This window comes from Phasianus colchicus, chromosome 5 (assembly GCF_987193195.1).
Source record: "Phasianus colchicus chromosome 5, bPhaCol1.hap1.1, whole genome shotgun sequence".
Classification (NCBI taxonomy): domain Eukaryota; kingdom Metazoa; phylum Chordata; class Aves; order Galliformes; family Phasianidae; genus Phasianus; species Phasianus colchicus.
The window spans coordinates 11571580-11588541 of NC_143440.1; the positions used below are offsets into that span (position 1 = coordinate 11571580).

The 16962-nt window shown below is 33.3% G+C and overlaps 1 protein-coding gene across 2 annotated transcripts in view; it reads left to right on the top strand.

Annotated features, from left to right (window-relative positions):
* PDE3B (phosphodiesterase 3B) overlaps positions 1–8557 on the top strand; it is a 76680-nt gene extending 68123 nt beyond the window's left edge. For both annotated transcript variants that reach the window (XM_031614055.2, XM_090140487.1), the window contains 7 exons: positions 1608–1719; positions 3458–3571; positions 4286–4485; positions 5641–5844; positions 6218–6379; positions 6845–7088; positions 7354–8557. In XM_031614055.2, coding sequence (XP_031469915.2) covers positions 1608–1719; positions 3458–3571; positions 4286–4485; positions 5641–5844; positions 6218–6379; positions 6845–7088; positions 7354–7574 — 1257 coding nt within the window. In that variant the 3' untranslated portion in view covers positions 7575–8557. The remainder of the gene's footprint in view (positions 1–1607; positions 1720–3457; positions 3572–4285; positions 4486–5640; positions 5845–6217; positions 6380–6844; positions 7089–7353) is intronic.
* Positions 8558–16962: the final 8405 nt, after the last annotated feature.

Genomic DNA, 16962 nt, shown 5'->3' on the forward strand with positions numbered 1-16962 from the left:
TTCTGATTCATCAGTATCACCTGTAAACTTCTGTCTCTTTCTTTATACTGGATTTAGGAATTGTGGAATTATAGTATGAGCTGGATTTGGTTCTGATCCAAAGTTTAAATGCTTTTTACTTGCTGGTATCTTAATTTTCTATCCTGAATTAGAATGCACATTGCTCTTGGTTCAAAGTAGTGTTATGAACAAGCACCTGGAAGGAAACAAGTTAGAAGTAGTCAGGTGCAGGTGGAAAAATAGACCAGCACCTGTGCTGAAGTCAGGAAAAAACAACGGGGATAATTTAATTTTTGTTATTAGATGCAATCTTTTCTTTCCCAATCCACAGGTATTCTAGCTATTACTTTAAGTCTTCAAGTAGGTGATTTTTTTTTTTTTTTTTTTTTTTTTTTACTTGATGAAAATTGATGGGACTTTTATCACCTCAGTTATTGACTGCTGTTAATGTACAGTGTAGAATGCCACGATCCATTTTTGATTGGTATTTTTGCAGTTGTATACGAATGTTCTTTGATCCATACTAGCTGGTATTTCATTTGTGTGCAACCCATAGGATAGTTTAAACCTGTAAGCAATTCAATGAGCAGGTTTCTATTTAACCAGAATGTATGTATCAGTTCTTCCTGATTTTGTGTGTATGTGTTTTATCTCTTCTCCTCACCAGTCCTGTTGTCAGTTATGCTATAAGCTGCGTTTTTATCATTATTAGTTGCAACATTCACAGATTGGGTATGTATAAAAAGGAAATATTTAGGACAGCTGAAAGGAGGGACGCCCCTCATTTTGCTCTCATGTTGCTTTGAGAACCTCCCACATTTTAGAGCTTGTTCATTCTTAAGTGGCTGGGTAGGAGCTGGCAAAAAGTGAAAAGTAGTGTCTTTGAAAAGCTTTCTCAATATTTGCAGTCTTAAAAAGCTTTTATATCTTTGTAGTTGCCAGATTCTACATGTACACTTCAATATTTTTGTACTGTATATACGTGTGTGGATGTTCTGAGGACATTTTGTTAGCTTTTGATAGGTTTGTTAAAAAATACCTGAGATTTGAATAGAAGAGAGAGGATTTCCAAGGTCTCAAAAATAAATACGCAATGTGATGTGGCTTCTTTTATTTCTTTTTATATTAATGGATCTGCTACTATAGTTAGGTAATCTAAATTTTTGAGTGATAAGTAAGAATATAGATTTCTTCTATTTTGGTCATGAGATAAAACATGAGTTCTCTGATGTATTATGAAAAGTTTGGTGGATATGATTCAAACATCAGTTGTCTGTATAATCAGTAGCAAAATGCAGGCTTTTTATCATATGTATTTAAGAGAATGCTAAAAATGCTTTTTAAAATTTCTCAATTAAAAATGATTAAGCATCTAACTAATGTTTTGACATTAGTTAGATTTGTAAACATCTAACTAATGTATGACAGTAGCTTTCTGGCAAACTTTAATGAAATATCAGTAGTTTTCAGCCCTATCAGCAAGCAAAATTTATAAAGATGGGAATATTTTTAGAACTTTTTTTTTTTTTTTTTTTTTTTAGAAAAAGCAGAATATGCTCAGCTACTGTGATGTTTCCAGGCTAAAATTCATTTTAATATATGTTTAGGTAACTTACACCTTGTTTGAAGACACTGGTTTGTTTGAGATTTTCAAAATCCCAATTAAAGAATTCATGAATTACTTCTGTGCACTGGAAAATGGCTACCGAGATATTCCCTGTGAGTAATATCCAATTGTATATGTCTTTTTCTTTTATATTTATGTATTTCCTTGAGGTATATTAATATTTGGTATGGAGGTATACAGCATATTTTTATACGATGTATCTATGTCAGAATTTAGCAAACAAACAAACAAACAAACAAACAACCCCCCCAAAAAAACAACAAACAAAAGGCCTCCAAAACTAGACTTGTTAATGTATAGGCTGAATATAGTCTTAAAGATTTTGATGAGTAGTTCATTCAAAAATATTGAAGTCAGTGGGAGAACCTCAGCTGATTTAACAGAAAATTGGATTAGGGCTGTAATTGAAGAACGAGAAAGAACTTTCACTGTAATCATTCATCAATATGTTTAGGGCTGCCAACTTTAAAATAAATAAGTAAAATCATGTCACAGATGTTTTTACTGGCCCAGATGCTTGTAGGTATCAAATTGGTATGAATGTCTAGTGCCCATTGCTGACTGAAAGGTTACTTAATCCATTCCAGACTTTCAGGATGGATGAAGCGTGCTTAGGACTTGTTTGATTTTTATCTCACATTTTTCTTAAAAACTTTCAGTGATAGTGTCTACTACAAGTTAAAATGCAATCTTTTCCTTAATGTTTGAGTTTTCCTTTATGGTAAATTTGGTCTATTAGATATTTCACTGTTATTGATCCATTGTGGGAGATAGATGGAACAGTTGTCCACTCATATTTAGTGAATTTTCTTCTGTTTTCAAAGTCTGTCAAGTCTCTTTTTGTATAACAAATTCTAATTTTCCTTAGTAAATCCTTGTTCTCTATGCTTACCATTTATTTCTTCCAGCTCTTCACTGGAAAAGACAGGTCCAAAAGTGGCAGAATAAATACTATCAGATTTTCATATAGTGCATTTTTAATAGTATGTTTCATTTTGTAGTCAGTCAGTGATCCTCTTTAGGTCCTTTCTGCAGCATACAACAAACAGTATTAGATTCTAATTTTAACAAAAACAATTAGATGATGTATCAAAAACAGTTATAATTGTTTAGATATTAGATAGAAAAGTTTAGTTCTGTCTTGGATTCTTACTAATTTGATTGATTAGTTTATTTAATTTTCTATATTGCTTTTTCCCTGGGTCTTTTTGCAAAAATAGAACACTTTAAAACGGTTAATTACATATTTAGTAAAAGATAGTTGAGGTACTGTTTTTATATGAATAAAATTATTGCCATGTCCCATGTCAACAAGTCTGCTCAAATGAGTTAGTTCGCTTTTTCTGTATGTGATTGCTTTTCCTGGTCTTGTTTCTCCACATTTTAATGTAAGTTAAACATAGATAATTGTTTTGGTATTTTCATGCCTTACTGCATTTTAAATTTAACTTTCTTCTTTTATAAGGTGTACAGACATTATGTCTTATGCAAAGTTTAAATACACGCTAAGTGTTAACTGATTTTTTGTGTGTGTTTGTGGAAATTGTTTACAGTGACTTCACAACTCAGATTGAGAAAAATAAATAATGAGGAAATGGCATTGAATAAAGAGTCATGAAAACTGAAAGGCAAAGATAAAGTATTATGTCTGAGCAAAAATTGAAAAATGTTACAAATATTTTTGTGCTGGTTCTTTTCTTTTTCTTCTATGGAAGAAAAAAAAAAGTGTTTTTTAATGTGGATCTGTTTTAAAACAATTTAAATGCAAAAACTTCAGTAAAGAGTGTGAAGTAACTCACCCACCTAATTTATTTATTTTTTAATTTTCAGATCACAATCGTATACATGCCACAGATGTTCTTCATGCAGTATGGTATCTGACCACAAGGCCCATTCCTGGATTTCAGCAAATTCATAATGAGCATGTACTGGGAACTGATATGGGTATGCATCCACATAGTTTACTTCTATTCTTTTGCTGTAAAAATTTTATGAAATTTTTTAAGTTTTAATGACATCACAGTACATTTGAACAAAACCACTAATTATCCTTATCACTCAAGTATTCTTTATATTTTATTATAAAGCAGTAGTGGTATGACAATACTAGTACATACTATTCAGAAGTAAAATGCAATTGATTTTAGAACAGTTATTAGAAGAATTGGCTTGTTAGACAACAAAACAGTTTCACTCAAGTTTTCTATGCTAAATGAAAGTCAGCCCTTTTTTAGCATTTGAAATACATTAGATTAATTTTAAGAATTGTCTTTTTTTCCCTCATTATGACAGATAACAGCTCTTTCCAAAATCTCTCTAACTTGTATGAATGACAGTTATCTTGTAATGGGCAAACTTGCCTGAGTAAAAGTATGTTAATATCCCTGTCTGGTGCTAAGTAAATAATTGGTTTGAATGCAGAAGCTCTAGGACTTTCCAGTTTTGAGACACTTTAAAAACTTAAGGATGTCCTGCAAAAACATGTTGCCTTTGCGTAATGTCTTGAAATAGTGAAAGCTTTCCATGAATTCCATGAAGATTTTGGCTACCCTGTTGGACAACACGTACAGTCATGATGAATTTACTTCTTACTGGCCTTTCCTATTGTGCTTCAAAATTGCTGGTTTATGTAAAAACAGAAATATGATTTTTTCTTAGATGAAGCTGGTGGTGGTCCTCCTGATCAAGTCAGCTATATTTCTTCAAAAAGCTGTTCTGTTACTGATGACAGTTACGGGTGCCTGGCATCAAACATTCCTGCCTTGGAACTGATGGCTTTATATGTGGCAGCTGCCATGCACGATTATGATCATCCTGGTCGTACAAATGCTTTTTTAGTAGCTACAAATGCACCACAGGTAAGAAATGTTTTAATCAGAAAACTATTTCTATCTGCAAGGAGATTAGTAAAAGTTATTTTCTTCTTTATCCCTATATTGCCTGTGTAGGAATCATTTGCCCAATTTAAGGCTTTGAGAAATGAATTTGAATTTACTCATGTAACTTTTTTTTTCCTGATATATTCTCATGTATTTTTGTGTATTGATTGTACATATATTAAAAAAAAAATCTCAATTTAAAAAACTATAAATAACTTAAATCTATGTAGATTGTAGTAAAAGATAATTTCAAGCAGAGCAGCTAAATTAATGGATATATCCCATTTTGCAAGTCCTATGAAAAGTCCTATCGCTATCAAAGTGATTTCTGCAATTGCCTTAAAAACATGAGGTGTTCTTTAGTTCCGTGAATTGCATTGCCTAAAATCTGTACTTCATATTTATCTGTTTTGGGAAACAGATAAGTTTCCCAAATAAGTCATTATCTTTGAGGGTGGGTGAATAAACTAGGAGAAAATCAGCAAGATATGCTTGCTTTCATCTCCTGTAATCAGCTTTATTAGAAAAGCAACTCAAAGAAAGGAAATTCTCTTCAGGTCTAAAAGTGAAAGATGAATAAGGTGAGATAGAGCAAAGCCAAAATAAATGAGTTGGGGATGGGGGGAAGGAAAATCACTGAATAAAAGATATCTAAACTGCATAGGGGAGTAGTGATTGAGGAAGAAAAATACTAATTACTGATCATGGTGGCTTGCATGTCTGAAGTTTGAGACAAGAAGCATATATTATGACAACAACAATAATAGTAAATCAGAAACCAATACAGTTTGAGTTTTTTGGTTTTGTTTTTGTTGGTGTATGCCCCATACATATTACCAGAAGTTCAATCTCTGTTTTAAGAAGTATGTGTGCCTAAAAGCATCAATGGAAATTTAAAAGACCTTTGGAGAACTTGAGGAAAGAAAAGCTTTTACTACTTGGCTTTTTTTCCTCTCACCTGCCATTTTTTTCCCTATAACCATCAAAATTAGAAGGTAAAACATCATTGGGTAGTTTAATTAAGGAAAAAAAAAAAAGAAAAAGAAAAACATCTTGTTAGTGGCTAATCCTTAAGCTTCAGAATATTAAGTTCTAAATCTTAAATCTGTAATTTATGATTCTCTTCTTTTGTAGGCTGTTCTTTACAATGACAGATCAGTCTTAGAAAACCACCACGCTGCTTCTGCCTGGAATCTTTTCTTATCACGACCAGAATACAACTTTTTATCAAATCTTGATCACGTAGAGTTTAAGCGTTTTCGTTTCTTAGTGATTGAAGCAATCCTTGCCACAGATCTCAAGAAGCATTTTGATTTCCTTGCAGAATTTAATTCCAAGGTTAGTTACATTTTACTGCCTGCGCTGAGCTGGTTGTGGTATACTGATGTTTGTGTTGCCATTGAATATTTGTTGATACTAAACAATTGTATTTAAAATTTTATATTATTGAGTTGTTTTTAAAAATGCAAATATGCTATTTTCTTCATACAGAACAATTTTATGTTGGTTTCTATATTGCCTGTAGGCCTTGCAGACCTGTAGTAGACCCGAGTCTTATTTCAGATGGAAAATGACTTTTTTGACTATGTTAAGATAAAAAAAAAAAAAGTCTATAGAAAAAATAATTCAAGTGTCTTGGTGCAGAGCCTAAAAATATAATACCCATAAATAGTTTTAACTTAATTTTTCAAAATTTATGTGCTCAACCCAGGCCAATGACATCGACAGTCATGGTATAGAATGGAGCAATGAAAATGATCGCCTGCTTGTCTGTCAGATATGCATCAAACTGGCAGATATCAATGGCCCAGCAAAAGTTAGAGAGCTGCATCTGAAATGGACAGAAGGCATTGTTAATGAATTTTATGAACAGGTAGGTGTTGGAAGTATACATATTTTTAATTAGAAGCAGATCATCAATTCTTTATGCGAGTAAATGTATAACTAATACGAACATTATTACCTGTCAGGATAAAGTCAGATAAAGTATTTCCATCTTCTTTTCCTGAATACTGACAAGTTGTTTTTATGTGAAGCGTACTAATGTAATCTTTCACTTTCTATTACTTCTAGAAACTTGAAGACTTCTAACAGACTATCAATTTTTGAGATATTGAGAGCAAAGGTGAAGGGAGAATTTTGAGATGTGGAAGTCTTAAAATATCTTTTCATGATTGTTCTAACTACATTTTCATTAGTTTAGTCTATATTAGTATTGCCTTTGGTAAAAAGATGCAATCAGCTTTGTTTACTTATCTCCTCAAAATTAATCTCTAAAATCAAAATTTAAAGTTAATATTTTGAGAAGTTCTGTTTTTTTTTGCAATCTTTTTTTTAGGGTGATGAAGAGGCAAGTCTTGGATTACCTATAAGTCCTTTCATGGATCGTTCTTCTCCACAGCTTGCAAAATTGCAAGAATCCTTTATCACTCACATAGTTGGGCCCCTTTGTAATTCCTATAATGCAGCAGGACTGCTTCCAGGGCGGTGGGTTGATGAAGAGGAGGATGCAGAAAGTAATGAAGATGATGGAGCTCAGTTGGAGAGTGATGATGAAGAAATAGAAGATGATCTCATTTTAAGTAAGATTTTATACTTGAGTTGGTACCAGGTTTTCTTTTACTAGATTCAGGCGTAACAATGGTGGTTGAAATCACGCTGTTCAAATACTGTAGCTATCGTGATTATCCTTATTATCCAGGTTGCTATTCAAATACTGTGAGTAAGCATTTGTGGTTTTTACTCAAATTTACATTTCCTTTTCAAGACGGCATTATTTTGTGTGTGTGTAAAATGTGATCTCTTTGAATCTCAAAAAACTAAAACATAATGCTTTAAATTTTACAGAAGCTCAAAGAAAAAAAGGTAGAAGAATATTTTGTCAGCTAATACATCATCTCAGTGAAAATCACAAAATATGGAAGAAAGCGATTGAAGAAGAAGAAAAAGCTGAAGGAGCTGAACTGCTAACAGAGATCTCATCTTTACCTCAAGCAGATGAAATTCAGGTTATTGAGGAAGCTGATGAAGAAGATGAGCGGCAACTAGGAGAAGAAAAGACGTGCTGAGTAAACTCCAGTTGTGTTCAGTATGATGATAGGAAGTCCTATTTTTTTTCACTGTGCAGACTTTAGCCTGATGCATTTCACTTAAAATTGAAAGGCCTTAATACTGTGAGAGGATTCTTTCTGCTCCAGTGGAATCCCACTCCTATGCACTTTCACCACACAGAATACAAAACTTTATTCTAAAATTAAGTATTGTATACCCAGATGCAAAGTTCTTTATGCCTTAGTTGGTATAAAATATCCTGATACAATGCTGCCTTGCTGAATATGGAACTCTTATTTTCCTCAAGGTACCTACAACTTTTAGATACATTCAGTGACTTCAGTTACCAAAGTGGCAAGAACTTTTTGCTAACAAGGATACGTTTGATGAATTCTAATATTGTCTTGAGTTGTGTATTTCATGTTGTTTTTGAACATGAATAAGAAAAATTCTGTGCCTATATGAAAACCATATTCCTGTTGCAGTGCAAGCCTCTTGTGGGGTGTCTACTTTAGTGCAATTGCGTGCTTAATGTAGTCATCTCAGATCAACTGTCCAAGGACTGTGACAGAAATGCTAAATTTTGATACTTGTGGTTTAAAAAAAGAAAAAAAAAAAATCAGGTGCATCTATTTATGATGCTTTTTATTCTTGTGCATAATTTGATGGTTTGTTTTTTTTTGCAGAAAATATTCAGGTTTGCAGTGGGTATTCATTGAATATGAGGCCATTATCATCTGTTGCCTTGCTGTTTTGTGGTAAAACATTAAAAATCTGGTCAGCTACTTAAATTATTAAGGGACTTTATTCTTCTAGTTATAATGCTATATTTCCTGCCCGTACTCAGGTTCCTGTTTGAAAAAACAAGTCAACAACACAATAGATTTTATCTTGCACCGATTTCTGGTATTAAATTGTAAAGAAATAAGATCTTATTTCATTTATTCTTTGTATGTAAAACTTTAGGAGAATTAAAGATTTTTTTTACAAAAGATAGAAACTACTGTTTCAAAGTGGCTAGTGTATGTTAATGTGCCTTACATCTTTTCTTCCATCACAGACATAGCTTATATTGCATCCAAGTTTGATCTGCATCCAGAATTATACATATGGAAAGCAGAATGTGAAAGCTTCATGTAAAGTCTCATAGGAAGATAAACACCACTGTATATAGTAGATTTTAGATCGTTTAGTTTTAAAATAAGAAACTTAATCCACGATTCACACAAATATGTATTTTAGGAACGCTGTAATTGTAGTGCTGGTGGCAAAAATAAAAATGTATAAGTTAAACTGCAAGTAAATAATCACCTTATGCAAGCCACAAAGAAAGCTAGCCTTAAAGTGCACTTTTTAATACTAAACATTTATATGCTGTGCAGATGAATGGCATTAGAAAACTACACATGTTGCTAATGTATGTTAGCATATTTTTGTTTACATTTACATTAGTTAGCTTGAAAAAGGTTTAACATTTCTAAGATAATCTTGTCTAAATTATTTTGTGCTGTTTCACAGAATTTAGTATCTATTCTGCATTTGGCCAGTTCAAATAACTGAGAAAGATTTTTATTCCTCCCCCTACTAATCAGCTGTTTGTGGATTCACTTTCAAAGACTACTGAGGTGTGCTTTTTTTTTTTTACCTTATCAGTGTCAAATTCCCCCTTGCTGTCATTATTACTATCAGTTTTTTATCTTAATTTTACTTATTTTATATTCTTATTTTTTATTCCTTTTATTTATTTTGTTCATTTTATTTATTTATTTTATTCATTTAGTTGTGAATGTGTTCAAAAACATCTTAGAATGTCTGTTGTTTATGCATACATAATACGTGGCTTACTCTTTTCCTAGGAGCTAATGTCATCAAAGGTTGCTTCAGGGCATGTTTGCAGAAGTGGAGGTAACTTCAACTGAAGTGCTCTAATCTTTCAAAAATATTGATGGAGAGTTATTTGAATGTTGTTTGAGCTGTTGTCAGCAACACATATCCTTATAAAGCAGGTCACATTTATTCTGGTGACAGACTACTGGAAGTTACAACTAATTTTGATCTGTGATCGCACTTCTATTCCACATCTACCAAGGTTTGCTAAGGAGCACAGAGAAGTGCACAGAACACCTTTAAAATATTTGCTAATGCAAATACTTCATTTGGTCAAGAAGTAGGCTAAATTAGCTTACACTGAGCTATATTTCTACAGTAGATATCCTTATTTCCAATATTTTCAGTTTTAAGTAAAGCCTTCACAGCACCTTTCCTGTCAAAATAGTCTACCATCTCCTCATTGCCCTCTTCTACAACATAGGTTGGATTACTTACTCCCACGCATACAGTACATACAGAACTACACTATGAAGTTTCCTGTAAGGAGCCAAATTCCCTCTATATTTCTGGAGACCTCTGATGTCATGGTGGTACTAAACAGTCAAGAACAGCTACTTGCTTCCTCTTCCTTTGGGTTATTCCTTCACAGCAAAGTCAGATGGTGAGTTGAAGACTCAAAATGGAAGGACTGGTGTAACATTTCTTCAGGTGAGTTCAAGTTTACAGTATTTGAGTAAGATTATTTGCAAGATAGTTAAAACCATTTTTTACTCTGTATGTCTTTCATTCAAGTTGCTAATAAAGATGGTTCTGCTAGAGGAGAGAAATTCTTCACTCTGCTTTCAAACCACCCTTTTCAAGTGAATGGAGTGCATTCTCATGGGCATCGAGACTGGCTGTCAAACACAACCAGTGGCAGGTGAATCACCACAAGTAATTAGAATTCAGGAGCTCACTTCTACCTATAGTGCATTCTCCTGGGCACTTACAGTTGAGCCCTGCTTCTGATTCTTCCAGAATATACAAGGAATTTGAAGTAATACAGCCTGAAACTAATAAGGCAGAACTTTCCCTTTTATCTGGAACCTTTTCAGAAGATGTGAGAGATGCAGATTTGAAGTGTCTTATGCTAGTAATTGTGAGATCAAGAATCCCAGCCTGATACTAGACTAACAGTAGGATAGAATCATCGTAGGTAATGAATACTAGGAAATAAAAAGTAGGCATGGCGTAAATAATTTTATATACATGCAAAAGATATTTACTTATACAAAAGAGAGACTTAAATGTTATCATTTCAAGCCAGCTCATCGTATTTTAAAGAACATGGAAACATGACTGTCATGATACTTGTATTGTTTAATACAATACTTTTATGGTTTAATAGTAATGAAAATTAAGTCATAGTGCTAATAACAATACAACTATTATAAATGAATTAGCGATTCAAGTTTAGGAAAATTGATTTTTTTTATGACTTATAAATGTTAGCATGGTTAAAAAACATGGAGAAAATGAATGTGAAGTTGACTAAAAGATATAGCAAGTATGATCAAGGCAGTGTTCTTTCTCCAGCTTTCCTCAGAACTGTGTTTCTGAACAATTACATTTCTCACCTCTGAGTAAATGCAAATGAGATGATCAATTGCTTTCATTTTTGCAATGAAGAATTTTCCTTCATTGGAATCTCCAGAATTAAGCCTTCAACTTGCTATAATAATCATACTGTGACTTTTCAGAGATGATGATAGCAAAAGAACACGTCTGTTAACTGGTCTTAACTGGTCTATCTGATCTTAGTTTAATGGCATCACAAGCAATTAGTATTCTGTCTTCTGCTTAATGATAAAGAATAATGACTAATATTCCAGAAGAAACAAGATGGAAAGCTAATGAACTAAGCCACTATAAGATAAACATTTCAGTGCAGTGAAGTTGGCAGTGATGCTCCTGGCATAGTGTGCATATTCCAAAATCCTTATGAATCCAGCAGATATACCACTCCTAACTCAAGACATATATGTATATATACACATTAATCTTAACAATTAAGACAAATTGTTCAATTTTATTGTCCATTTTTACTCTTCTTTGAGATATTTCTGGCTCAGGCTTGAAATAATACTTCTGGTTAGTCTCACTTCTGTTATCTTTAATATTCTAAAACAACAGATTAAAAAACAATTGCTTGTTTTGCTAATAATAGCATTAAGCTAAAGAAAATGGTTTCAGTAAAGTAAGTCTGCTTTTCTTTGGCACAATGATGGAAATGTCTGTCCAGAAATTGCCAGACTTAAAATGCTATGTTGTGATTCATTCAGGATACTGAATAATGGATGTTTAATACACCTAAGGGATTGACACACAGTTCTACGTGATACAGCAGGCACCCTTTAAAAAGTGCACTACACAATCAAATGTTTTTGACTGGAAGGCTTCTTCTGGAATCTGTACACTGTGAGTCATCTTTTAGTTTCTGCACTGCGAGAGATCACAGACGTTAGCAACTGGTGTCTATGGTAGGTTCTAATGCACAGGCTTTATTACCTGGCAGAATATTACTATCTGCAAAACCAAGGAAACTAAAAGGCCTATGCAGATCAGAAACTTTCTATCATGTGGTTTGTCTGTGAGTTTTCAGAAAAATAGAAACAAATGCTTTAATAATAAACCAATGGAGTCTTTAAGTAATGATGAGATAGCATAGTGTTTCAGATTATTCTTATCGTTCACCTTGTGATTTGTCCATGTTCTAAATATTTTGCCAAAAAACAGGTGATGATTCACTTCTGACTCATTGCTACAGATCAGCAAACCCTTTGCACCTTGGATGAGATCAAAGTTTTCCCATTTTACTTGTGTATAAAACAAAGACTAATGCTTGGCTTAAAGCTATTATACAAAACAGTCCAAAGACTTGATATTGCTTATTGGAAGTGCCAGTTAGGCAGGAAATTTTTTCTTATGCGTGGTCATTCAAATGGACTTTCTTATTGATTAATCTCTGTGGTACTGCTAATTTATCTGATGCATATTTTAACTAAGCTTCCTCTCAGTCATAGAAGTGAATGAAGAAGCGTTTGTGAATGAATTTGTAATCATTTTGTTCTATTCAGTGTAAGTAAACAGTTACCAATATACTGCTTCTAATTTCAGATGCCACTCTTCAGGAAAAGTATCTGTCCGTTAGATAGATCATTGAATTCCTATAGAAATGAGCAAAATAATCAGAATAATCTTTTCAGTGTTCATAATGTTTAAGACAATAATTGTCTGAGGATCGAAAAAGTTGTGACTCACTGAAAGAGATTATCTTTAGAGTAGGAAGGAAATTTTTTGAAGTCTGACAAACAGTTCTGAGAAAATATATTGCTGGATGAGATGAGTGAAAACTGCATAACTTACTGACCTCCTTTCTGGACCTATATTTTAAGTGTTAGCATCAGAGATGGGATTTCATATGTATCGTTTTAAATATTTGTAAGAAAATGTACACAATGATAGAAAATAATCTTAAAGCTTTTCATTTGCTGAGCGTTTAAGTAGTAATGCATCTCACATTAGAAACAGTCTTATTTGTTGAGTGAGAAATTTAGAATCCTTTGGAGGAGAAGGAGGGGATCTCCAATGAATGTTTGAAGCACAGCTGAAGTTAAGATTCTGAGAACTTGTTGTATGAATAAATGGAAAGACAGTAGCCAAATGTTTAAAATAAATAATTCAAGCTTTGGTTGCTAAAACTTATTACATTTTAGATATTTATTATGCTATATGGTTCCGTAGAGCTTAAGAAAGTGCACGTTATCTTCTTTTTGAAGATAATGCAATTTATATACTTATAAAGAAAATCAACTTTAGCAAGAGGGGATTTTTAGATAAAACTTAACTTTAGCACTGAGGTTTTTTGCAGTCAACAAGTAATTGTTCTTATTCTTTTCAAATACACAGTGATGTTTTCTAGCATGAAGAACTCAGCTATTTTGTAGCCTGTATCTATCATTTGTGATAGATAGAAATGCCTTGTTGAGATTTGTTGCATTTTCCTCTATTGTGACAATTCTGATTATAGATTACTTGAGAAGAGAAACAGTATGGCTTTATGTAATGTAAAATACATTGGGACTTGACCTGAAGATGCCTTCAAGGAACTTTGAAGATCAGTTTTTCTGGTCCCATGAAGAACAGTTAAATGAACTTCCTAACCTTATAGACACAAGAAAGTTCGTAGATATCTAGTTTCTTTCCTGGAAAAATTAGACCTATTCAGTAATGCTATGGTGCTTGTGCACCACCAGCACTATTATTTTAACTGAGTTTATTGTGCAAATTAAAGACAACCAGAGAGCATTTGGGCTGCTTAATCTTGGGTGCGTTTAGAGAGAAATTAACTAAAATTCTTTAGTGTTTTATCCACAGCCAATGTTCTACTTAATTTGCATTGCTTGCTTGTATGAAATTCCATCTGTGTTGCCTATCCTGTGAGGGATCTGAACAATGACTGACATCTTGTTTTCCCTCACTTTAGTGGGAACATAAGTTTATTTGGTGTGGGCCCTCTTGTTTGGGTACTAGCAATGGGATTAATTTGATTAAGCCTCCTAATAAATTAATCATAATGTAAAAACTCTTGTATATATCATGTAAATTAATGGCATTTTAGTGTATATAATGTACTTTCTTTTTGTACTTTTGGTAAGTCAGTTTATACAAATTAGAAATATTTCCTTTAAGGATTTTTGTACTAGCCTAGACAAGCAAGTCAGGAGGTGAAAACAGCAAAGGAAAAAATGTATTCTGTTTTCTGTTACATTACTATAGGCTGTTATAAATAACATGTAAAGTTTTGGGCAAGCAGCCATCTGCTGCTGTAATAGTAAGCTATTGGATTAGATTGCACATTCCTGATTTGCTCCATTATTTTAATGGATTTAATCTATTTGGAATGTTACTTATTCAGGAGAATGTAGCAAACATAATGTCCCTTGAATTCTGGCAGACTTCCTAAGAAATGACCACTCTGAGTATGGGTTCTGCCTAATTCTAATCACATTGACATCGAGATAGTTGACAGTCTTCAGAAATATCTGAAGGGATAATCTAGAAATGGAAGAATCTGCTGATCCTCACATTGTATGAAGGACAGAATAAGGCAAAATGTTTCCAGAGCGGAAGTTTAATTTGATCTTGATTAGACAAAGGCTTTGTCTAATACCAGATACCAAAATAAGGCGCGATACTAAAACCTCAGGCATTCAGCTGCTATGAAAATCCATGTCTGTACCTTTACAGACCAATTTATGCTGAGAATTTACCCTCTCAAGCTTGTATTTAATAGTCCATTGCACTTGACTCTATTATCTTGTTTTCATTTTCCGTCTGTCTTACCCAAAGATAAATTCTGATCTGGCACTCAAACATTTATGATTATTTTTCTATTTATCCTTCGTCCTAATGTTTTCTGATTTAGTGCATTTTTGCAAAATTTACATAATCTTATTGTCTCCCCTTTTCCTACATGACTTGATTGTCTTACTGTTGTTTTTCTGAACTTGTTACTTTTCCAAGTGAATGTGCTGTCTTAATTGGAAGCATAATCTCCCTCATCTACTCACTAGTATTTGTGCTAGTACAAACCTTTAGGCTAAAAATATGCACATTAATGGCATATTTTCACTATGCAGACAACCACAGATCGAATTGTGTAGTACAACTGCACACCAAATCAAGACAAAGCTTGCTTGCTATGTCAGCTCAAGCCATTTGAACTCTTGAATAGTTAGCAGAGATTTGGAATTGAGAGAGAAAAGTACATTTTTAAAAAGTGATGAGTGAGATTGCTGTGGGAGAATACTATGACCTTACGTCATGGCGCATGTTACATGTACATCACACTGAAGGCAATGCAAATTAGAAGCAGAGCATGGGAGGGATACCTATTAGCTGATTTTAAGATTCCTTAATGATCCTGGATAACTATTCTCACTATCAGCCATATACCTGACTCCTCATCTACAGCGGTTTCAAGATATTCACGTGGTTCCTAGTTTAAAGATATTTCAGCTTGGCTGCTATTGTTCTTTTCTACTAACTGAAGAGACCAGCTTTTTGTTCCCTGTATAGACAGCTGTAGATTGTAATCAAGCCATTTAAATTATATTTGGTAAACTAGTGAATGAATTGCCTTGAATGTGTGATTAGCCTGTATGTTCTTCAGTGTGTTTCTGTGACATACATTCTAGAAACAGGCTTGAGTCTCCAACTTACAAAACTAATAGTGCCAGTATACAACCAAGTCTGAAACAATAAATTATGTTGACAGGAAAGCATATTAGCTTGGACATAGTTCTGCCCTGATATGATCATATAATAAATGCTCAGTTTATAAATCAGTAGAAGTGGATTGCAGTAAGCCAGAATACATGGTATAAACATATTCTTAGTTACTCTTATAGCTCTATAGAAACACAACTATGGAAGCATTTAAAATTTTGTTATAGATAACATATCAGGACACAGTATTCAAGGAATACTTGTGCCAGCAACAAATACACATGTCGTTTCTGTATATTTATTCAATATTCTGTCACATTAGATCTTTTGGCTGCAGAGTTAAAGCTCATGTTTAACCATGAATCCCAACTACTTTTAAGAATTACAGCTTTTCATAAAGGATTTCCTTCATCCTTTTCCTGTATTCTGTGTCACTGGCTCATAGAGATATGAACTTATACTTGGATACATCCAAAAAGGCTGGAGTCCAAAAGGGAAGACCTTCTACTGATATTGGATCTGACTCGTAAAAACATCCAGCTGTAAGGTAGAGAGATTGTAATGTGTATATATGAAATGAATGTAAATCAACTGAACTTTTTTCATGGTTACAGATTTATAACTTCTGGAACATAAATATAAAATAGTGATCTTGTACTGGCAACTTACCTGCACAACAGTAGTACCAAGGAGGGATCCCCAAAACAAATGTAAAAAGATGCATTACTTCACCTTAAGTGTGCATGTTATGGTTGAGTCTAGTTAGTGGCGAGGAACATTTGGAGGCATACTGAATCCCACAGAGATTATGCTAAATTCCTACAGCTCAAAGTCAGCGCATGTCACGCCATCTTGTGCAATACTGTAATGCTGCCTGCACTGTGGATGCAGACTTATCTCCTGCTTGGAGTACATAGACGTTTCTATTGCAAGAAAAATTAGTCATCAGAATCAGCAAAGTTGAAAGATAAGGAGTTCTCAATTGATATGTATAATTAAGCATGTTAGGAACAAACAAAAAACCACCAATCTCCTCCAGTGATATTGAAACACTCCTTGTGGGGAATAATAAAAATATTAAGAACACAATAATGCTAGGCAAAAAAAAAAAAAAAAAAAAAAAAAAAAAGATGAAAAAATAAACTATGGAACAAGTATTTGGGGAAAAATTCAACCCATGTATTTTTATCACAGAATAAATACATAAATCCCAAAAGAATGTAAGTAGCAGCCAGTTATGCAAGATGTTTTAGATTTTTTAAAAATTGTCACCAGGAAATTCTGAACATAAATCCAGTTACTGGT